The sequence below is a fragment of the Dipodomys spectabilis genome, unplaced genomic scaffold (genome assembly GCF_019054845.1).
Source record: "Dipodomys spectabilis isolate Male_0828 unplaced genomic scaffold, ASM1905484v1 ptg000126l, whole genome shotgun sequence".
Taxonomy (NCBI): domain Eukaryota; kingdom Metazoa; phylum Chordata; class Mammalia; order Rodentia; family Heteromyidae; genus Dipodomys; species Dipodomys spectabilis.
The window spans coordinates 1,044,792-1,068,620 of NW_024870803.1; the positions used below are offsets into that span (position 1 = coordinate 1,044,792).

The following is a 23,829-nucleotide window of genomic DNA, read 5'->3' on the forward strand; positions in this document are numbered from 1 at the left end:
AAGTCCGTGGGTGTTTTCACTCCCGTCACGTTACCCACAGTTTATAATGGGGTGGGTTCAGTAGCCCTGCTGACCAGCCTCCTGAGAGCCTCCGGGGTCCGCTCAGTCCGGACCTCTTCAGAGGAGCGCCTACACGATCCAGTGCTTGTGCACATTACTCTGGCGTATCTGACAACACGTAGGGCAGGGCAGGCTGAGCTGCAGGGGCTCTTCAGGGACCGTGCTGGGCTGGGGTTCCTTCCCTTCTTAGACCTGTTCACCGCGGGCCTGAGCTGGCTTTCCATGAGGAAGGCGTGCACTAGTGCTTGTGCACAGGCACCGGAGCAGGTGTGTGTGGTGTGGCAGGGCTCCAGACCCTGGGCGGGCCTATCCCCAGCCCCCACCCCAACAGCACTCAGGGAGCCTCTGCTGGTGCTCACAGGTCTGGCCTGTGTTCTGTGAGGGCAGGTGAGGAGAAGGGGTTCGGCTGCACACAGGTCATGTGGGAGGGGGAGCTTGGGTGGGGAGGCACATACGTAACCCTTGGTAAGTGTGCCCCTCCTTCCACGCACTACCTGCCCAGCTTCAGGGTCCTCCTCTCCCCCAGTCCCTCTGGGGTTGACTGAACTGGCTGCTGCTGGTGGAGGCAGGACCTTGCTGTGCAGCGGCCTGGCCCAGTCCCTTTGCTCAGAACACCGCAGTGCATCGTGTTGGCCTTCCCGGACCTGACTTGGTGTTTTGTTCATTCGAATTTGGTGATATTGAGTGCAGGCCAGGCTGCAAAAGTGTGTGCACAGTAAAGAGCAACCTAAGTCCAGACCTGGGACTTAAACAAACCCCAGCGTCCTCGGTTTCCTCCCATCTGGGAGTCTACCTGCTCCACGCACGGTGTGGCAGCTCTGACTGTTCCCCTGGAGTGTGGGGCCGGACCCGTGATCCGATGGCCTTTGTAGTCTGACTCACTTAGAAATCTGCAAGTGCTGTTGGGGTCCAGTGAGCCCCGAATCGGTGCCAGGAAGGCCGTGGGGCCCCGGAGCGTTGCATGGTGTGGCCCATGTGACTATACACGGTTTCTGAGTTGTTTTAGGAACTTCTGTCTAGACTTCCTGTGTTTCCTGATGGAGGAGGGAGAAGGCTAAAGTCCGGTGACTTGGTCAGCCTGAGAGGTGTTGGGAGAGCTGAGTGTGTGCAGGAAAGCAGAGAGCCTCGGGGCTTCTGCATGAGGGCAGCTCTCACGCGCTGACCCCACACCAGAGCAGGCAGGGAGCTGGCGGCCGGGCTCAGGATGAGCGTCCCCCAGGCAGGGGGGCCTGGCCCCCCGCCTCGCCCCAGATCAGCGCCTCTGCAGTGGCTTGGATCCCTGCTCCGCCCTAGCGGGGGAGGGGGGGGCAGCGGCCTCAGCCCTGGGGCGCCCTCCCCCTCCCAGCCCCGCAGGCCCCCCCTCCTTCCCCCTCCCCCACCCCTCCCTCCCCCTCCCTCCCTCCTCCCCCTCCCAGCCCCGCAGGCCCCGCCCTCCCTCCTCCCCCTCCCAGCCCCGCAGGCCCCGCCCTCCCTCCCCCTCCCCCTCCCCCCTCCCCCTCCCAGCCCCGCAGGCCCCGCCCTCCCTCCCCCTCCCCCTCCCTCCCTCCCTCCTCCCCCTCCCAGCCCCGCAGGCCCCGCCCTCCCTCCCCCTCCCCCTCCCTCCCTCCTCCCCCTCCCAGCCCCGCAGGCCCCTCCCTCCTCCCCCTCCCAGCCCCCGCAGGCCCCACCCTCCCTCCCCCTCCTCCTCCCTCCCTCCCTCCTCCCCCTCACCTGCCGTGCTCCCCCAGGAACAACCTGAGCCAATGGGAGAAGGTGATCCGAGGCGAGGAGAGCGCGCTGTGGATCTCCGCCCCGCCCGCCCCTGCGGGGCCCGGCCCGGCCGAGAGCGAGAGGCCTCCGGGGAAGATGGACGACTGAGGCCGCCCGCCGGCCCCGCCGACCCACCCGGCTCGCCTACCCCGCCGACCTCACGGACCCCAGCCGCCCCGCCGACCCCGGCCGACCTCACCCGGGACCCCAGCCACCCCGCCGACCCCACCCGGGGCCCCGGCCGACCCCGCCGACCTCACGGACCCCGGCCGCCCCGCCGACCCCGGCTGACCTCACTCGGGACCCCGGCGGCCCCGCCGCCCCGCGCTTCCCGACTTTATCCACACCTGCGACCGGGGCTCAGACTCTGCCTGTGGAGCCTTGACACTGCCCGGCCTGTTGGTGGCCGGCCAGACCCAGTGCCCCCCCAGTGACCCCGACCCAGCGACCCCTCCACCCAGTGACCCCCCGACCCAGAGACCCCCTCGTTGCAGTGACCCCTCACCCAGCAACCCTCCCCCCCCCCAGCGCCCAGTCCCCCGGCCAGCGTCCCCGAGGCCGGCGTGTGGCCGCGATGGCGCTGGTTATAAACCGGGCCACCCGGACCCGCGCGGAGCTGAGCCCACGGAGGGCGTGAGTCCGTCCGTCCATCTGTCCATCCGTCAGTCCCACAGCCTCGGGACGCCAGGCAGAGCGGGACCGGTTCTTGGGGTTCACGTCGGGCCCCGGGATCCCGGCCCCTGGAGATGAAGCTGGAGCCCCGCGCCGCGCGCCGTTGGCTGTCCTGGCCGCGGCCTCTCCTGCCCCACACAGAACTCGACCCCAGGCTCAGGAGCCCCCTCCCCCCGCCCTGTGGAGGAAGGGTGACGTTGGAGCAGGAGTTCCCTTGTGTGCCCTCTGTCACGGCAATGTCTCACACTCCCGACGCCGCGTGTTCCCCGTGCAATCGAATGGCAGCGAGCGGAGGTCGTGGTCCTCTAACCTCTCTCTGGCCGCGCGGCCTGCTCTCACCGGACTCTCATCCTCGCCCAGCCGTGTGTCGCAGGCCTGCGGAGCCGTCGGAGGGAGACCGCGGGGCCACCAGTGTCCGTGTCGCTGCCCACCCACCCTGCCCCGGGCCAGACCCCATCCCTAATGCTACCACGGAACGTTCCTGTGTGCAAGACACTGCTGCGGCCTCCTGCCGCGGGGAGGAGGCCGCCTCCCGCACCGAGCGCGGCGCCCGCTCACTAGCGTCAGCAGGAGCAGGCAGCGGTATTTTAAGTGATTCTTCAGCGCGTCGCACGCACTCAGCCGTTCGCAAGCTCACGTGGCTTTGGTTTCTCAGACCGGAGTCAGGCCCAGCTTATTTATGTGGTAGCAGAGTTGGCTGCCCCGGAAGCTGATTGTTATTTAGATTAACACCACGTGTTCACTTTCACTGCGGGCGTGTAAAGTTGCCGCCATGCCTCGAGGAGCTCCAGCTGCTGTTCAGAGACCGGAGGTGAAGAGAGAACACCACTGCCCAGGCCCGCACACATGTATGTATGTAATGTATGTAGACGCAAGCGTATATAGGATGTACCCTCATATGTATGTAGACACACATGTATGTATATATATGATACAAGGTGAGACAGGAGGGAGAATTAAGCATACATGAAATATAAACATTCCGCCCATTCCCTGAGCCTATTGGTTCCTGGGCCGGGCGGACCACCAGTGTCGCTCGCCCCTGTGTCCCTAGGATTGAATTTGGAAATTTTTAATATTTTCCTTGCAAAAATGCACCAAACATAGCTTCTATCAATCATGAAAGTTAACTCCGTCTTCTAATTTAACCTGGAAGCTGAATCATAGGAGGGGTGGGGGGTATTTTTAAAGATTGTTTCATCAAAATGATTTTCATGGAGTAGAAAACAGTCGTGGGAGTGGAACCACCAGCTCTGCACTAAAGGCTGCTGTTCTGACAAGAATGTGACGTAACTTTTGTCCCAAAGCATATTGTGTACAATCGCTGAGCTCTTTCCTGAAAGAGTGTGTGTGTGGCTCTACCGGTTGGTTGGTTTCTTCTGAACTATATCGAGATAGAAGCACAGTGAACAAAGGCCAGGATGCGAGGGTAAAATGCTTCAGTCTCAGTGGTTTTACCAGTGCAGGATTCACGTAGGGAGCACGGGTTTTCCTTAAAAGGCCCAGGATGTGGGGATACTTAGTTCACAATTTGTTTTGGAAAACATGCAGTCATAAATATTTTTGTATTCTGGAAAATATTCAGCAGACAAATGCATTCTGCCTCATCTTTTTTCTTAGGTTTTGTCTTAAAAGGACAGTGCTATACCAGAGGCTAGTTGGTTTTTATTACCCAGGTTTTGATGAATTTCCCACTAAGGTGACATTTCACACTAGGTTAAATCTTCCCTGTGCATGTCAACTTGATGACTAGCTGTGTTCATTTATCATAGACAAGATCTATAGGTACAGGCATTTTATCCATTATCTTGGCCAATACAGCAAATATATTTTTAGCTAGAATGCTCTTGGAAACATAAATGGTGCCAACAACAACATGAAATTTAGAACTCGGGCAGAGGATGCAATCCTAAAAAAAAAAATGGAGGAATCGCATCAATCAGTAGTTAACTGAATTAGTAATGTGACAACTGTTTAAATGGTTCCTTTGATGAGGGCGGGGCTGCGGTGTATTTCTCATCTCTATGTGAGGAAGAGAGACCCAGCGGAAAGCCAGGCCACCCCGTGCCCACGCCTGGCTCCTCTTGGGGGCTACAGGAGGGGTTCCCCATGACTCTTCCAACAGTAACAGCAGACTAAGACAGAGAAAGACAGGTTCGGTGTAGGTTTCCTCTTTTTTGCATGCTTTAACTTTTTTTTGGTACAATCTCAGTGAATTGGCTGTGTTGGTGCATCTGTGTGCACCAGATACACTTGTACAGGGCACACAGATACATAAAACCTTAGGTACCTGGGGTCTTTCCTTGTTTGTTTCCTAAGTTTGGCTTTTGGGGTATTGTGTTTCTCATCGTTTAACTCAAAATTAAGGTTTGAGCTTTAATAGAACTAAATTATTTGCCATGCCTTGGCCTGTGCCTTTATTTTAAAATCTGAAGTCTGACTTCAGTCTTACTCATAGTTTTCGCTCTTCTTGCTTAAATACCATGGAGAGCGTTGCAGGGAGCACATGGCTGGCGGCTAGATGAGGAACCAGGGCTGTCCCCCTCCTCGTACTCCTGTTCTTTGTTTGATGACACTGCGGCCAACCAAGGGGTCAGTAGATTGTCTTTTCCACAAACTGTGGCACAGATGGCAACGACGTGGTTTGGTTGCGTTTCAGGTACATGAGCATGATAACGATTTTGAAAATTACTTCTTTCTTTAGGTAGATATTCAAATCTGTGTTTGCTTTCTACACTTCGCTGATTTCAGTTAGGGTGTAACTGTTTAAAGACTATATTCATTTAAGTTGCTTTAGTGGGCTCCTTCTATTGCTAGTAATAGTCTGACTTAAATACCACTGTAAACTTGAAGTTAGCTGCACATGCCCTGTGGCCATTGTTTCCTATGCTTGTCAGCGCATGGTGGCTATACTTGCACATGTGTGTAAGAATTTATCAGGATACACATTTTGCTGACTTCTTTAAACATTTATACTAAGTTTAAATTAGTGCTACCCAATGCAGTACGTGCATTTTTTGTTATCTTTTTTTTTTTGGTGGTGGTTGTTTAAAAAAATCCTGGATAGTTTGATTGCCTGAAGCATTAGATGCATTTTTGTGTAATGATAAACATAGAATGAAAGAAGTTCAGTGGTATTCGTGTTCCAAGTTAGAAAAGTGGAACAAAGACAAAGATATTTGTTCCCCAAGGAAAATGCATTTCAAATCCAAGGAAGTGCCACAACCCTGAATTTAAGGCTGGACAGCGTCGGCTGCCTTTCCCAAATGTGAGAGGCCCTGCCTGTTGCCTGCAGGCCCATGCCTGACTCTGCTTTTGGAGCACAGCACGATCGTCGCCCAAGGACCAAGATACAAGCTTAAGGCTGAGTCTAGAGCCCAGTGCAGAAATTGCTGTGTATGTTGAATGTGCAGCTAGTAATTACGCGGTACTATGTGTTTACAGAAACGTGACACATTTTTATTCCTAATGTAAATTAAGTTTTAAAACTGTATTATCTCATCCAAAATATCACCCAGTCACGGGCATTGCCACCACTGGTTTGTAACTTAATCCTCTAATCCCCAGTCCTGTGGTATTCCATGAATGACCGCTGTCAGTGATGTGGGAGTGTTATTTTCCATATGATTTATTGTATGATGTGTATGCCACATGTTCATTTAGTGCACGAAGCGAAAGCAAAATAGATTTATCCATAGGTGACATTTCTCTATGACTTCCCCGCCTTTCTGAAGTTCTGTGCTTGCCCAAAACACTGTGAAACACTCACCAAAATCTGTACAAATGACAGAATCCTGCTTCCTTCTGAGAAGAGGCGGCTTTCCCTACAGGGGCACGGACCACGGCATGTAGGAGTTTGCTGGTGATAACCTCCTTGCCAAATGAAACCTGCAGGACTGCACTACAGGGTCTGTGCTGTGGAAGTCAGTACTCAGCCACGGGTCTGCATCCAAAGCGCTCTTTTAGAAGGGGAAAGACTTTTGCGTTAACAGTGTCCAACTCCAACTTCATTGTAGTTGATCAGAGAGAGAATAAATCCCAAAAACTGGTTTTATATGTATGACATCAAAACTCTTTGTATAATGCGCAAGTGCAATAACTTAAAGGTCTTAACTTTGCATTTATAAACTATAAATAATGTACATGTGTGTAATTTTTCATGTATTCATTTGCAGTCTTTGTATTTTACAAAAACCTTTCCTGTTATGTTTGTATAATAGAGCAGTACTCATTTATTATAACCTACCCGACAAGTTGTAAATAAATGCATCATTCCAGCAGCAAGTATATATGCATAGACAGGCGTCCAGGCCCAGCCTGCCATTGTTTTTCTTATATGCTTTGGGCAGCAAGAAATCTCTTGTTGATATGTAATTATACATATAAAGTATATATATGTATGATACATGAATATATTTAGAAATGTTCATAATTTTAATGGATATCCTTTGGTGTGAATAATTGAATACAGAGTTTTTAAAATACCATCTTTCATGTTTATTGTTTGCTCTCATTTGCGGGAAAACAGGAGCCACTGTATCAGAGTTCACTGGAAAATACCCCAGGCCTGGATGATTTGGAGGCCCCTAGTTGGCATCGGATGAGTGTGGTTGATGAGATAGCTCACAATGGTAAATTATGAAAGACGACTCACTAGCTCCGTAGTCTATAAAGTTTCAAATACATTTGAATGAATACGATACCGTTGGAAAGGTTGCAGGATGCAAAATCAGTGTTCCAAATCTGTAGCTTTGCCAGCAATGACCAAGCGAGAAAGAAACTGGGGCAACAATTCCATCACAGCCGCCGCCACAACAGTGAGAGACCCGGGCATCGACCTACTCACAGACCACTGGGGAAGCAATGCTTTCCGGAGATTTCTGTGCCATGACTGTGGATTGAATTCAGGGCTTCGGTGCTGGCCACGGCCACCGAGTACTGGGCTAGTGGCGACCTGGTCACTCTCCACTGCCCAGGACCCTTGCCAGTCACTAGGAATGCATGTGTGTCTGCAAGAGTATTCACACCTTGCTAAAAGAATGTGATTTAGACCAGCCCTCACACAATGGCACACGGCACAAGGCTGCACAGCTTTTACCTTCAAGGCTCTGCATAAGGAAATTACATTTGACTCTCTTGCTTGCCTTCAGGTGGGCAGGCAAACAATAAAACTGAAGACCAACATTTCAGAAGTATAAAGTTAAATTATCCCCCAGAGTTCCCTAACCTGAGACGTATTACAGATGAACCTGGGAGTAAAAGTTCACCTGAGCCAAGATGCTGCGTCGTTGGTAGGCAGGCCTGCAGCCCTGGCCTATGAGAAGGCAGGTGGAGGTAACGCTGCTACATGCGCTTCTGGATGACGAGCTTGCTCTGGGAGTGTCCACCAAACGCCTGGCACTGTGGGCTGCAGACCAGACTTTCATTATTTATTTCCTCTGTAACTGAATGAAGCATTCACTGGGTTAAACTCCAGCTGGGCACCGGTAGCTCTCGCCTATAATCCTAACTATTCAGGAGGCTGAGATCTGAGGTTCACAGTTCAAAGCCAGCGTTGGCAAGAAAGCCAGCACAAAGCTGTAAGTGGAGTTGTGGTTTACATGGAGAGTGCTAGCCTTGAGCACAAAAGCTCAGAGAGAGCACCTAAACCCTGAATTCAAACCATAGTACTGGCACAAAAATACATGAAAATAAACAGCACATTAGCCTCTCCATACAGCAGTCTAGCAGCTCTGGTTACCTATGAACACGCTTAAGGCTGACAAATTTAGTTCTTCATTGTACATACATTAGATTTCACTGGTGTTCCTCCATCTTATCAGAACAAACCTCCAAACCAACACTTCAAATGTTCAAGTATGCGATGGGCCCTTGGGCGGGGACGTCCCTGAATGGATGGTGGTGGTAGGCTGTACATGCCTCCCTGAAGGCTCAGGCGTTTGCCACTGGGCATCACACCTGCGTCTTTCTCCAAGTTATCACCCATACGGACACTGAAAGGTGGAGACCACCTCTACAAAGATGGGACCCCCTCACATTCATTTCCAAACGATTCGCAATTTCATTTCACTGATGAAACCACCCCACAAGACAGAAACCAAAGAACTGTTCCTTTGCTCCACCTTTCCACTTCCCAAACCTTCATTCGCCATCAGAAATGGGAGAGCTGAGCGAGGATTGCACCCTTGTAATCCCAGTGCTTGGAAGGCAGGCAGGAGGAGATGGCGAGTGGAGAGCAGCCTGGGCTATGCAGAGATCATGTCTCAAACGAAGGATGAAGAATCCCCACCCCCCCCACACACACCTCCCGCAGATGCAGACCCCCTTAGAGTGATACAGGAGGGGAAGAGGGAGGGGAGCAGGAAGTGATTTGAAACAGCAGCTTGGTAACTCTTAGCCGGCCCTGGTATGCATTCAGATGCCGACGTGACACCCGCGTCACTGGGCAGAGCTCTTGCTTAGAATCGTGTTGTCAGAGCATGGCAGGTGAGCTTTAACGGGCTTCAAAAGACATGTCCAGGAGGGAAAACCCGGGAGAGAGCAAGGGAAGGCCTGACACCGACCTGACTTAGGTAACTATGACCACCTAGGCACGTCACCTTATAGCAATAAAAACACTTGAAATAAAACCAAAAAAAGTAAAGACATGCGAACATACAGAACCACGCAGGCGCGAACACTTGATGCACCGTGTGTTGAAAAAGTAAAACTGCTTCATCAACTGGGTTTGCCTCGGTTCTGAGTCCGGAATCTCAAGATGTCAGGGCTGGGATGGAGCTCATTGCTGGCCACCGAGATGCGGCCCTTGCTTTGCCACTTCTGAGAGGTGACCATGCCGCTTCACTACCCCGACACCAGCCATGGCTTCGAGACTGGAAATCTGTCCCAGTGTGCAAGAGCACCGCGGTGCAGCCTCGGGACAGGCGCGATCTCTAGAAACTTGCCGAGGGCCTCTGGCAGCTCCCCCCTACCCCTAACCCCCCCCCCCCCCCCCCGCCTGCAGAGCAGTTTCAATGGTTGACATCCTTGGCTGGCGCTCCAGGACACATCCCACTGTGGTCACCGGCACTGCTCCTGCGCGAGGTCCATGCTCCATCCACGGGCAGCCACATCCTCTCCTGAGCTCACTCCTCTGCGATTCTCTCCTAGGCCATGAAACACTCCCGCCATCTCCGTGTGGTGGAACGAGGCTGAAGTCTTCACCGGGCGACCCTGAAATAGGACAGGTGAGTGTGTATTGAGCACATACTACCTGCTGAGTGTAAGAATCCTATTTGTAGCACTTACATGCCCACCGCAGTTCTGCAGAGAGTGCCTTCCACAGGTCGGGAGCTTGAGATTTGGGGGGATTCCCTAGCTCCTGAGACAGCAGGGTGCGCTCAGCCCCGGCAGGGCAGGGCAGGGCAGGGCGGAGAGGCTGGTGTGGGGGCCATGTGCTCTCAGTCCCTGTCGGCAGAGTCGCACCTTGAGGAACAGACACTGCACCAGGTGGGCGTCTTCCTGTGCCCATGCCCCGGGCGAGGGAAGTGCTGCCGGCTCCTTCCCACCAGAGGCATCAGCTCCCCTCACTGCTGTCACCTGAGCTGCGAGGCTCACTGCAGTGTCACGGCTTCCAGAACATTCCCATCTGATGGTACCTAAGGGCACCAATATGTGGAACTGCTCCAGGCCCAGCCTTCCCAGCCCCATCCGACCTCACTGCCTCAGCTCAGACAGCTCAGTGAGGCCAGGCCCCGCTTTTCAGGGCCAAGAAAGGCAAGAGTTCCCAAGTTCCTTCAGTTACTTGGGAAGCAAAGCCACGCCTGCCCTGTGGTCTCTGTATGGAAGGACAGGTCTGCAGGGGGGGTTGGGGGGGCAGTGGCTGGCGGGGGGGGGGGGGGGGGGGGGAGGAGTTCTTCTGTTTTTCTTCCTGGCCACCCGAGGGGACAAGCATCCTCTGCAGAGGGGAACAGCACCTCCACTGCCGCCCTCTGCTGGCTGGCTTTGGAAAGGGACTCCACCTCCCAGGATCCTCTGGCGGTCCTGAGCTTGGGGACGGGCTGTAGACACTATGATCCGCGTGTCTCTGAAGAGCAGCCCACATAAGCAAGGCTCACACTCCCAATCCTGCCTCCCAGGAATGCCGCAGCCGGAGGGTTGCAGGTCGCAGTCCTGCGCCAGCCCAGGCAGAGTAACTCGAGAGACCCCAAGTTGACCCCTGCCTGGGCCCACTGGCTTGTCACCACAAGCTATGGGGGTGGAACGTGAGACATGCCCCCCTAAATGTGACTCCGCGGGCAGAGCGCCCGCCTGGCCAATGGGAGGGCCTGACCTGAAGTCAAACCTCAGAACCATCTAAACAAAAGGAGACAAAACGAAACAGAGAGAGAGAAAGAAGGGGGGGATAGAGGGGGGAGGAGGTTGACCACAGCAGTTACCTCATGGTTTGCAAGCTTTGGACAGGAAGTAGAGTGACATTTCCGGTGGTCTTCAGATCACAGAAGCGGTTCGTTTTGTGTAGCTAACAGCCGCCCTCTGCTGAAGTCAGAGGCAGAGCGGAGCTGGGGGCAGGGATCCCGGGATTCCGGCCGGGCCCAGGCCCAGCCTGCTCTGCCCAGGCACCCGGGGAAGCTGGGAAGTTTACGGTTGCCAGGGCAACTCCGCAGGAGGCCGGGAGGCCATGGCTAAGGACCTGGAGCCTGGATGTAAGTGTTTGGGTTTCGATGTCTAGGTGAAGTTTTGTGCCTTGGGACTCAGATTCTCTGGGCCAGTTTCGACTGGAGGTGGTGCTCCTTGCTGGGAGCTGTTAGGGTATTCTTGAATTCACATGGGATGGGGTTGGGAGACAGGAAAAGGTGAACAAGGACTAATTAGCCTAAAGCATTTTAAAACCCCCTGTAACTGATAGGTTAGTTAATTAAGTGAGTTAGTGATTGGGCTAAATGTACAGCGTGAACGTGTTTAGATGTCTGTTCCCATTATACGAGTGTGGTTTCTATGGTGGTACAGTGCGTGTGCAGTGTGTAATCTGCCACCGTGCTCTGTGCATGGTGCACAACACTATACAGTGTGATCTGTGCTGTACATCCACCTGCACCATGTGGTTCATAACTCCACGTGGTGTGTTATGTGTGCATTGTGTGGTATGTGTGTGCTGTGGCCTTGTGTGAACAGTGTGATGCTTACATGCATGTGTATGGTATACGCATATGGTGTGTGATATGTGCACAGTGTATGTGCTGTGTGCATGTGTGTAAATGCATGTGCTGCCTGCACATGTGTATTGTATTGTGTAACTGCATGTGCTTCATGCATATGTATATTGCTGTGTGTATGTGTGTACATGTGGTATATGCAATGTAGTGGTATGTGTGCACATTGTATTACTGTGTGCATGTGTATACACTATGTGGTTGTGTGTGTGGTGTATGTGGTATGTGCATGCTTGTGTGGTATATATGGTGTTCATGTATGCACTGCATGTGGTGTGTGCATGTATGTGCACTGTGTCGTTTGTGCAGTGTGTGGTCTATGCATGTGTGTGCAGTGTGTATGTGTGCAGTGTGTGGTGTGTCCAGTGTGGTATGTGCACGTGTGTACAGTGTGTGGTGTGTGTGCACTGTGTGGTATATGCAGTATGGTGTGTATGTGTGTGCACTGTGTTGTTGCAGTGTGTGTGTGTGCACTGTGTGGTATATGCAGTATGGGGTGTGTGTGTGTGTGTGTGTGTGCGTACACTGTGGTGTTTCTTTACTCCCCCCGGCCCTGGCCTCTCCCATCCTCGAGTCACTGACATGAGACTCCATCTGCACACTGCCCCTTGCTCCTTACGAACTTCCCAAGCACCCTGCACCCTGCATGAGTGTGGACCCTGCAGCCCTGAGGCTGGGCTGGAGGGCTGGCAGTGCAGCTCCTGTCTGCAGCTCCAGGGCTGGACTTTCTTCCCAGCCGGTGGCTCGTGGCCTCCTACGCCCTCCGATGGCTGGACCGTGCCACCAGCCAGGCTCTTCATCATGGCCACGGCTTCTCTCCAGCCCTGGCGCCTTGTCTCTGTCTCACAGCGAAAAGGGCCTCAGGTCCTCTGCTCTGGTTAGAATTCTGGTGTCCCCTTCAGGCCAGAGTTTTTCTATGGGTGTAACCAAGCACTGCCCCCCCCCCCCCAGGTCTGCGGGGACAAGGAACTAGAGCTGTGAGCTCCTAGTGTCTGGCTGCACAGCCGCCTCTGCGCTGCCGGAGCCGAGGCTGGCCGGGTGGCCTGGCACGGAGTGGTGCCCGCCAGGCGCTGGCGGCTGAGGGCTGAAGGTCCACACCTGTGGGGGCAGGGCTGTGAGTGCAGCCTCACCGGGACAGGCTCTGCCGAGCCTCGCTGGCCATCCTGCAGCCCATGTGTGGTGTGGCGACCCACGGGGGCCTCGGCCCTGCTGGACAGGCCAGTCGCTCCTCCAGCATCCTCGAGAAGCCCATGTCCCCGGTTTGGTGGAGGCTGCGCGACACGACACGGTGCCTGGAGGCTTCGATTCTCCTTCCTTCCTTCCTTCCTTCCTTCCTTCCTTCCTTCCTTCCTTCCTTCCTTCCTTCCTTCCTTCCTTCCTCCTTTCTGCCAACTAGGCCTTAGGCCTAACTTAGGGCCACTTCCTGCTTTGGGGGACAGGGATGCCCAGCCCAGTAGACCTCTGCAGGCGTCAGCCGTGGTTCTGTTCCTTCCCGAGCAGGTCACCCGAAGTGGCAGCAGAATGGCGCGCGCAGGGTGGAGACTCTGGGCAACATGACGGAGCTGCTGGACATACTCCAGAGAGGTTTCCAGGAGGAGGTCTACCAGTACACGTGTGGCCACCTGAACCCTAACAGGCTCTACAGGCCACCCGAGATCATCCTCCAGCACTGGCGCAATTCCAGCAGACCCAGGAGCACCCCGGCGCCCCGGGACGCCACCTCGGGAGCGCGGAGGCCGCTCTGCCAGGCGTCGGAGAAGATGAGAGACGCCTTGGCCTATTTCACCATCAACACAGCCTTGCATCCGGACGGCGCGCAGAACACACGGCTGCTCAGGTATCTGCCCCTAAAAGGAAGTACTTCCTTCACCGCCCGAAAGGATTTCCTCACGCAGAAGATTCTGGAAGAGGTAAAGGAGCGGAGGGTGGACTTCCCAAGCACCCGCAGGAGAGAGGAGCTCCGGCTGCCCGATATGAGGGTACTAAAGCGACGGCCGGTGACGTCCAGCCGCCAGTGCGCCACGGAGCCCCCGGACAAGGACTCCTACCATTACATCTCCACCTACTTAGCCGGGATCACCAAGGCTGACAGGTACCGAATGCTCTGGACTTTCCAAAGAGAAGTCCTGGCAAAGCAGGATCTCTACAAGAGTGATCTCAGAGGGAGCAAAGTGGCACAGGAGCACGAGAAGAAGCTGAAGAAGGCAAGGAGGCCGCTGCTGCCCGCGTCCAGCCACCGGGCGGGGAGTGGGAGGGGCGGGGGGGGGCCGGGCGGGCTGGGAGCAGGCAGGGGTGCTACGGGCCGGCTGGGAGCAGGCAGGGGTGCTGGGTGAGTAGCTGCTGTGAGTGGAACTCACTGACCGGGGGCAGTGCATTATGGGAGGCAGAAGCAAAGAGCGTGCTACCTGTGGCGGAGCCACGGCTCAGGGTTTGGCCAAGGAGGCTGACGGAAAAGAACGGGCCTTGAGAGCACGTGGAGGTATGTGGAGCGAGGGAAAAGGACAAAAACAGCACATGGGTAGGAATAGAGGTCGTCTTGGTTTGCCGACCAGTCTGTGCACGGCCGATGCCTGGGGCCAGTTCCGCAGCCTGGAAGCTGACCCGAGGGGCCACCGAGGCGGCCAGGCGGGCTGACTCCGCTTCTCCTCCAGGAGCTCCAGGATGTATGCCAGTGCGACCCTCTGCAGCTCAGCAGGCTGTATGTCTTTGGGGAAGTCTTCAAGGACATCTGCAACAGCTCTCTGATATTTGGGGACCTCTTGAAAGAAGTGAAGGTAACGGGGCAGTGGAGCTTTTGGCTTTTGAGGTGACATGGAGGACTCCGCACTTAGTTCTGCGTGCATGAGAGCCTCTCACCACACGAAAGCCATCTGCCACGTGCCACGGCCCCTCTTCCCCCAGGAAATGCCCGTCACAGACATAGGTTATAAGGCCCGTGAGGTGTAGGTGCCCAGGGACCTGGCTGCTTTATCCCCGACCTTTCACTAAGCTTCTTAACACACGCAGCACACCTGTGTGCCGTAGAAGCCCTTGTAACCTAGCATGCGTGATTTCATAGAAATCCTTGTAGAACCACAGGTTTTCACTGCATGGTGCAAGTCTCTGTCATGTGGAGACAGGTGAAGTTAGACTGCTTACAGCACAGGCCATTCCACAATGACAAGCAATGCTTCACCGTGGCACCATGCTTAGCTTGCTCTTCGGAGACGCCCGTTTCCCTGGAAGTCTGTCCTTGCTTGTGTGTGGCAGGTCTGTGGCCTCACTCTCAGAGAACATGTATGTGTGCCAGAGTACATTCATGCCTCAGCAACTATTTGATTTTGTGAGTGTTGGCAAGTATGGTCTAATCCACAATGGGAACATTTTATGTATCTATCTACACGCATATATGTATATATGTACATGTACATGCTCTAATCTGACATCTCTAACCCCCCATGTTATGTCTGTATGAAGAAGGCCCTGGCATCCTGGTGAAATCAGACGCGTTTCCAATGGGCTGTTTTGTGTCTACAGGATGAATATGAGCTGTACATGGCAATCCTCCTGATGACCCAGCCCACGGAAGAATGTAAGGTAACGAGCCATCTTGGAGGGGGCGCTGAGCCTGTTCATGATTGCTTTGTAGTTCACGGGTAGCTGGACACATCATGAGCCCAAGGCTCTGCTTGCTCCATCGTAGTTTAGGAAGGAGGTGAGCTCTGTACCAGCTTATGGGTTTAATTCCTACACAGGACACTGCACGGGTATTTCAGAAGCACTGGCAAGTAGATGGAATGCCGAGGGCAAGGCCGGTGACCCTCGGGCAGCTCTGTCCCCTCACCACCCCTAGGGATGAGAAAGGGATTGTGCAGACATCATAACCCAGCATGCCTTCAGCTGCACCACAAAGCCACGGTCTCCTCACCTAACTGGTTCACCTGGTCCCTCGGGGCGCAGGTCAGGCTTGTGTAGTTCAAGTGAGAAAATGTGCCACCGCGCTGACTGTGTCATACAAACTCAGGAGCGAATGCAGAGCTCAGGTGGCCTGTGGGTTTAGCAAAGTGGCAACTCCTGAGTTGTGAATGAGGAAACACGGGTTCTTCCTTTGCACATGAATAAAATCATAGTGTTGAGTCTTAATCCAAAGTTGAGTGGGGCTTTATTATCTTTGTTTTGGACCTTTTCAGGCTACCTGCAAATGACCATTTGTCTTTACAGGAGCAAAATTCCCAGTTGGTGACTTAGGCTGGCTTTTGCTTTCTCAGGTTGAGTGGAAAGGGACTCTTAATGCCTGCATTTCCAGCAAAGGTCAGATCAAAAGAATTCAGCCGTGGAGGCTCTCAATAGTTTTCTTTCCTGAGAAGTCCACCGCCCATCACCTGAGGAGGCAGAAATCTTTATTACCCTGCTTGAGTTGCTTTAGATCCTGGCTGGGGAAGTTAAGACTGTTGGAAACTTGGAAGGAATAATGAAAGAATGGATTGTAAGAGCCTGACACACTTTATTCAACATCACCTTTCCGCACTCAGAGCCATGGCAGATTTTTAAGATTTCTTAGAAACTTAAAATCTGAACACACTGGTATTTAGCCCAGAGTTTTACTGGGATGATTGCCTCCAATGCCCGCTCTTCGCTTCCTCTGCCCTCTCTCCCCTCGCGTTCTCTCTCCTTCCCTCCTCCTCTCTCCCTTCAGCTTATCCATCCTCCTTCCATCCCATCCACCTTTCCTTCTGCCCTCTCTCCCTTCCCTTCCCTCCCTCCTTTCCTTCTCCTGTCTTTCCTCCTTTTCTCCCTCCCTCCATCCCCCACTCCAGTAGCACCATTTCACCTGGAATTCACAGTTCGCCCAGCCTGTCTGGGATCTGCAGGAGTAGCAGGTTTTGCGTGCCTCCCTCCTAGACTCTTCTGGATCAAGTCAAAGGGCTGGAGAAGAGCCCTGTGCACGCGAGGGACATCGGGAAGGCCAGGGAGGAGCTGAGGACGCTGGCGAAGGCCACCAGAGCAGCCTTGGAGCACAATGACAAGTGAGGCAGGCATGGCCGTGTGCCGGCTGGGCGTGGCTGGCATTTACTCAACAAGAGCGTACTCACACCTCCACACCTCTCCTGCGTTGTTAGGGGTGAAACACAATGTTTACTAACTGGAGTTCTGACCACTGGGCTCTTTCATAAACCACGGCCTATGTGACTAAGATAGCTACGGCTCTGGTGCGCCTGTGGGAGGACTTCTGGAGGGCCTCGGAAGGAATCTCAGGTTTTCTCTGAAGCCTTGTTGATACGTCAGAGAGCTGCGTGGCTAAGATGCCTTGGACAAGTTCTTTTCGTAGTTGTTTAGCTTTAAAAAGTTCTGTCATCGCTGTAGTTTTCTAGGATCAAGGCACAGCCATGGAGATATGTTGTTTTCAGAGACTGAACAAGGAGATTAAAGGATATCTGAAACAAGCAAAATAGTCTTAAGAAGGAACAATAAGATGCAAGACCAAAAAAATAGGTCCAGTGTTCACTATAAGCGGACCATAGAAAGCCCTCCTCTTTGCTTTCCCGTGGACTTGAGGTCTCTCTGGGAGTGGCTATGAGCTCCAGCTCCAGCCAGAGGCTGGACTCTGGGTGGTTAATGCATACTTTTTGTGGTTAGCCTGGCCCTATGTCTTCCTCACCTTGATGGGACTCCATTGTATATATGGGGTTTGTGCATGTGTGTGTGTGTGTGTGTGTGTGTGTGTGTGTGTGTGTGTGTGTGTGTGGGCGTGTGTGTGTGCACATCTTCAGATTCCCCTTTATGTTGGAAAGTAAGATTGTGTTCATTTCTCAGTGAAATAGATTTATGACATGAAAAGAAGAAACAACGCACCCTCAGAGCCCTGGAATTTCATGCTTTGTGTGTTATTTTCCATTTGTAGACTCAAAAATGATTTAGAAATGGAGCACCTGTTGCTACAGTCTGCTAAAGATAAAATGGGTAAGAGCCACAGTGCCTACTCCCTTTCCGTGCGCTCTTGGTATGCTGGTTCCTCCTCTGTGCCGCCCAGTCCCTTGCACTTGTCTAACTCCCTCTCAGTCTCAAGATCGTCACATGCAACTGAGCACCTCCACACTATCAGATCTCTCTGTCTTCCACGTGTGTTTCCCTCAACAACATTGTCCGGTATAGGGCCTTGAGGTCCCTCTCTGAGAAGACAAATTCTGGAAAAGTGCTGGGGTTGGAATTTACCATGGAGCCTTCCAATCTAGCAGAGTCTGCAAAAGCAGACATCCAATAAATAGTTATTAATTAAATGAACGAATTTAAGGAAGACCACCTTCATTTATGGATCAGCTAATTTTCTGAAGTGCTTGGAATTTGAGTTATACCATAGTTTATGTCATATTTCACATATAATATTGTTAACAACACCATCTCTTAGTAAGTGCTATTAAATGCAGTAATGATTTGCTTTCAAAAATATTTTCCAGAAGCATTTGAGAAAAACCTTAATAATGAGGACCAACTTACTCTTACTGAGAAGGTTGAAAAGAGGAGATGTGAAATTCTTAATATGTGGGATAAAATCCAAGATCTTGGTAAACAACTTAAAACAACTTTGGTGCATACTGGAGTTTCAAATATCACTGAGAGTGGAATTAAAAGCCTAGTGGTATGCAATTTATCTACTTAAATATTTACATTATTTTGCTTGGCAAATGCATGAAGCAGTTTGATTCTGTAAAAGGGAAAATAATATAGTGAAATGTACCCCAAATATATGTCATTCCAGAAGGCTTACTTTGACTAAGATCTAAGGCTTATACTAAGAAATCTTTCTGTGGTCCAAACCTGCAGAATCTGTGCAGAATCTGATTCAATATGATCTCTAGTTAAAGAATTTCTAAGTTGCCAGGCGCCAGTGGCTCACACCTGTAATCCTACCTACTAAGGAGGCTGTGAGGATCTCGGTTCAAAGCCAGACCTGGCAGGAAAGTCTGTGAGACTCATCTCTAATTAACCACTAGAAAACTGAAAGTGGTGCTGTGGCTCAAGTGGTAGAGTATTCGTCTTGAGCTGAAGAGCTCAGGGACAGTGCCCAGGCCCAGAGTTCAAGCCCTATGACCAACCCAAAAAGAAAAAAGAACTTCTAAGTAATACAAGATTTTTATATCAATATATTTTATATTTATGTAAATAAGCTATACATATATGTATATATAGCTTAAAAGGTTCTGTTACCTCTATATAGTTTTCTAGGATCAAATCACAACCATAGGAGATACATTGTTTTCAGAGACTGATATATAAAAAAATTATATGTAAAAATATATAAATAGATCAGTATATTTATATAAAAATATTTATATACTCTTCCTAGCACTACTTTCCCCTTAAAAGCTGAATAAGAATTATAGATAGAAGAGTTCTTAAACACTAGACTAGGTTCTTACAAATGCAGTCCAGCCTCACTGCTAAAATGGCTGATTCTTTTTAGAATATTGGAAAACTGGGGAGGTAAGTCTTTACACATCCTTTTCATTATTCTCCAAGACTCTTTTATGATCAATACAGATGGTACTTAATTGTGTCTACAAGGAGTTTATACATATATTGATGAGAAAGTGATGGCCTGAAAATGTTAACATTCTTTTCCAAGATCATTTTATTTTTAATCTATTTCTGTGCTTCAGTATTAATTGCTGAATCTTATCAATGTGTAGGATCTGTTATTGTAAGTGGAAATTAAAACATATGCTGTACTTAGCAGTCAGTTGTTCTTGCTGGGCTGTTGTGTAGTGATGCAGGCATACTCTGGAATCTTGTTCTTGGACTCCTGACCACTGCAATAAAGCGAAGAGAATAACAAAGTGAACGTTTTGATTTCTGGTTGCATAAAATAGCTATGTTTATACTATATTATAGTCTATTAGATGTGTAATAACATTACACTGAAATCATGAATCTTAATTAAAATACTTCATGATCATTTGAGCCATTGGAAAAATGGTGCCAATGGTCTTGTTTGGCACAGGGTTGCCACAAAATGAGTTTGCAAAACATGCAAAATCTCTGAAACATGGAAAGGTAACAAGCAATGAAACAAAGTATGCCTGCATTTGTGTTTTTATATTTTCTCCAGCCACTGAAAAGGGAAGAATTCTTCCACTCTGCACTTGCCCTACACATTTTTGGTATTTTGAAACTTCAGCCCTTACCTGCAGTGGTTTTGGCCGGAAGGACAAAGATCTTTCTTTCTTAGTATTCATCCTTCCACTCATTCTTTGATAATTCATTCACTGTAAATACTAACACTATCAATTACTCTTAGAATGATAATGCCATTCATATAAGAGCTTTAAATTTCATTAGCTGATAACATACTTCACAGATTCATAACCAATTATATTGCTTTTAAAACCATTTTCTCTTCAGAATGAAGCTACAAGATTGGAAACAACAAATAGGATTCTAGAGAAGAAAATCCAAGTAAGTTTGGGGGCATACGAATCAGTGCTTATCGTAGAGATACTTCCTGGAGATGACCTGCTTGCCTGTGTCACAAATTATGTGGTGGTATAGCAGGTCTTTTTTCAAAGTGATAACTTTCTGTGATGCTAGAGCTTTAGAGACGTGGCGGTTCACCTCTGAAATCCTAACTACTTGGGAGTTGGAGATGAAATCCTAACTACTTGGGAGTTGGAGATGAAATCCTAACTACTTGGGAGTTGGAGACTGGGAGGATCGTGGTTTGATGCCAGCCAGGACAAAGCCAATCAATAAAAGCTGAGCATGATGGTACATGCCTGTCATCCCAGCTACTTGGGAAGCATAAATAGGAGGACTATGGCTCAGGATGACCTGAATATGATGTGATTTTATTTCAAAAATAACAAAAACAAAAAAGACTGGAGGTGCAGCTCAAGTGATCAAGCTCCTCTGGAGCAAACACAAGGCACTGGGTTCAAACTCTATATTACAAAAAAGAAACCCAGTCTGTACAGCTGTACGCTCATGTGTCAATTTAAAAACAATACTAAATCTTAATGATTGGATGTTAATCATAACTATTTCTCTAACCCATCCACTATTCAATGTGATGCTTCTGTTGATAAGAAATGTAATGCACTGGTACCTCCAGCAACTTTGAAGATACTCCTCCAAAGTGTGTGTTAATGATTTGTGACTTAACTATCATTCTTCTATGGAGGTGTGTATCTCTGTTATGTGTAGTGTGAATTAATGTGTTGCAACTGATTTTAGTCTGTTTGGATTCAATCTCATTTCTGTTAGTATATTATAGCTTTGTAGATGACCAAAAGCTTTAAATGTTTCTGTAGAACATTGAAAGCCATGTGAAGTTGATGATAGGGAAGAGCAACATTCCTGTGGTGGAGGAGAGGTAAGCTTTTCCCTGATAAGGAATTGTAACACTGTTATGCTCTTCTCAAGTTCAAACACTGAAAACTAAAGGAGGCTTGATCTCTGTGTTGTTAACACTCAAGAGGTCTAAATTTAAATGTCCATGTTATATGTTTTCCTGTGCTTAAAAATCCTTAGGTAGCCTCAACACATAGATGACATTTAGCAATATAGAACTAAACTCACTGGTCAAAGCTAAAGAGGTGGGGTGGATTTTCATAGGCAAGAATTAGGAAAGCAGTGAGGTAGATGCCTGTGGGTAGGTTTATTTTCTCCAATTACATTATTTTTACTCTTTTAAATCTTCAAAAAATACAATGCATATTTTAATCTAAAAAGTAAATGGAGCCAGTTGCTGGTGGCTCATGCCTGTAATCTTAGCTACTAAGAAGGCTAAAATTTGAGGATCAATGTTCAAAGCCAGCCCAGGCAGGAAACTCTATGAGACTCTTATCTCCATTTACCCACGAAAAGACTTGGAAATGGAGTTGTGGTTTAAGTGGTAGAGTGTTAGTTAATGTTTGGATTATATTATCTGTAATATGCTTATATTTTGCATAGTTACTTTTCTAAAAGTTAGTAGTAAGGTGTAAATTTCTAGATTTGATATGGTTGGAGCAAAGAGAAAACCATGATGCTTTAAACGTTTGAAAGCTAGTTTGTGTCATTATAGAAGCCCAGGAGGTGTGCATGGCCACTGGATGGCGGTGTCTGCACTAGAGTTCTTCCTTCCTCCTTGGTGGTTCTTTTCCAGCGGGAGTGTGTATGGCTGTCTTCAGGCATCCGAGGATCAGGGGAGGAAGGGGCCAGAGAAGGACAGACAACTAGAGCGTCAGCAAGGAGGCTTTTCTGCTTCGTTTAGGAAGGACAAGCAGACGCCTATCATGTCTCACTCACCAGCCCTGGGTTTCAGTACCATCCTTAGTGGTGAGAGGCCAGAAACCAGAACATTCCACGTCCTCTGTCCCAAGGCAGCGAAAGCCATGGGGAAGGTGCTAGGCCATCTGTGGGCCGAGACCTAGGCGGCCCCTTGGAGCAGCTCCTGAGACGCGGCTGGGGCCCCCGGAGGCCCGGGCTCGGGGGCTGGCGGCCCGCGCGGGGCCTGGGCTCGGGGGCTGGCGGCCTGGGCTGGCGGCCCGCGCGGGGCCCGGGCTCGGGGGCTGGCGGCCCGCGCGGGGCCCGGGCTCGGGGGCTGGCGGCCCGCGCGGGGCCCGGGCTCCGGGCCGGCGCAGGCACCGGGCGGCAGGGACCCTCCGACGCGCCCGCTGGCTGCGGAGCAGCGGAGGTGGGACAGGGTGTGTCTGTGAGCGCCTGTTCCTCTCTGACCATCTTCCTTCTACCTCCCGCCGTTCCAAGGAGGCTCTGGGAGTTCATTGAGGATTACACGACCCTGCAGGAGCCCCGCCAGCCGGAAGAGCAGCCGGAAGAGCCCGACTGGGACGGGTCTCCCCGCGGCCAGGCCGGCGGGGACGAGGACGAGGAGGAGGACCAGGACGAGGAGGAGGAGGACGAGGACAGGGACGGGACGAGGCCCGCGGGCCTTTAGCCCCGGCTCGAATTCGCCAGCCCGCGGCCCTCAGTGGGAGCGCGACTTCGGGCTGCTCGCCGCCGGCCGGCCGCTGGGCCTCCGGGCCGGCCCGCGCTCAATAAAACGTCCCCTCCACTCAGTGCCGTCTATGAACTGCCTGGCGGGCGCTCCGCAGGGCGCACGCGTGGGACCCGGGCTTCCGGAACGAGGCGGGGAGGCCCGGGCTTTTGGAACTTGGGTTTTCAGAAGTGACTGACGTCAGAAGGCTCCGGCTTCCGGGAGTGACGTCGGATGGCCTCAGCTTCCGGTCGTGGGCCCAGGGAAGGGACCCCATCCCCCCACGGAGCCTGCGCTGGCCGTCCCGACAGCGGGGAGCTGGCGCCCCACCTTCCTCCAGCGGGGTTCCCGGGTTCTCAGGGACTTGGGTGCTCCTGGCGGCCACACCGCGGGGAGGCCCACGGGCTGGCGGGCGGGCGCGGGCGCCCTCCCCGCGGAGCGCCTGCTGGGGCGGCGGAGGCCTCCTGGGGGCCGTCCTCACGGGTCAGGCGAGCGGCCGACCCAGCTCCGGACTAGACGGCATCCAAGCCTGAGCAGGCTTCACACCGGCAGGAGGGCACGGGCGGCCTGGGCTCCCGGGATGCAGGTCGGATGGCCTGGGCTTCCGGGAGTGAGGCGGGAGGTCCACGCTTCCGGGAGGGAAGTGGATGGCCTGGGCTTCCGGGAGTGAGGCGGGAGGTCCACGCTTCCGGGAGGGAAGTGGATGGCCGGGGCTTCCGGGAGTGAGGCGGGAGGTCCACGCTTCCGGGAGGGAAGTGGATGGCCTGGGCTTCCGGGAGTGAGGCGGGAGGTCCACGCTTCCGGGAGGGAAGTGGATGGCCGGGGCTTCCGGGAGTGAGGCGGGAGGTCCACGCTTCCGGGAGGGAAGTGGATGGCCTGGGCTTCCGGGAGTGAGGCGCGGAGGCCCGGGCTTGAAGAAGGGCTGTAGGAGGACCAGACTTCCGGAAGCTAGGTAAGGAGACCCGGGATTCCGGAAGTGATGCCAGGCCCGGACTTCCTGGCTGGCGTGCGGGGCCGAGGCCGGCTCTCCGTGTGCCGGGCGCCCCTGTGCTGGGCCCGCCGACGCCGCAGAGGGCAGGGAGCTGCGGGCGTGGCCGCGCCGCATCCGGAGAGGCGGCTCCTGCGCTGGGGTGCGGCTGGAAGTCATTTCCACAGCCAGGTGAGGGCCGCGACGGGCGGGCGGCTCCGCGGGCCTCGGACCGGCTG

General features: G+C 52.2%; 2 protein-coding genes across 2 annotated transcripts in view; both read left to right on the top strand.

Moving 5' to 3' along the window:
• Positions 1–1,917, top strand: part of Pde10a (phosphodiesterase 10A) — a 151,982-nt gene extending 150,065 nt beyond the window's left edge. Inside the window, exon 22 of the mRNA XM_042689752.1 lies at positions 1,788–1,917. Coding sequence (XP_042545686.1) covers positions 1,788–1,917 — 130 coding nt within the window. The remainder of the gene's footprint in view (positions 1–1,787) is intronic.
• A 466-nt stretch (positions 1,918–2,383) lies between these two features.
• On the top strand, positions 2,384–23,349 carry CUNH6orf118 (chromosome unknown C6orf118 homolog). The gene is made up of 12 exons (XM_042689753.1): positions 2,384–2,442; positions 2,855–3,063; positions 13,173–13,876; positions 14,324–14,446; positions 15,189–15,248; positions 16,554–16,678; positions 17,554–17,612; positions 18,107–18,288; positions 20,052–20,105; positions 20,957–21,018; positions 22,395–22,497; positions 23,176–23,349. Exons 1-12 carry the CDS (start codon positions 2,384–2,386, stop codon positions 23,347–23,349), a joined length of 1,914 nt encoding a protein of 637 aa, XP_042545687.1.
• The last annotated feature ends 480 nt before the right edge of the window (positions 23,350–23,829 follow it).

What these genes read in the sequence shown, in the direction of transcription:
- CUNH6orf118 (XM_042689753.1), top strand. Translation starts at nt 2,384, where the DNA reads ATGGCGCTGGTTATAAACCGGGCCACCCGGACCCGCGCGGAGCTGAGC. An exon ending in ACCTCTTGAAAGAAGTGAAG is followed by an intron (nt 14,447 to 15,188) that starts GTAACGGGGCAG and finishes TTGTGTCTACAG; the next exon opens with GATGAATATGAGCTGTACAT. An exon ending in ACGGGTCTCCCCGCGGCCAG is followed by an intron (nt 22,498 to 23,175) that starts GCCGGCGGGGAC and finishes TCACACCGGCAG; the next exon opens with GAGGGCACGGGCGGCCTGGG.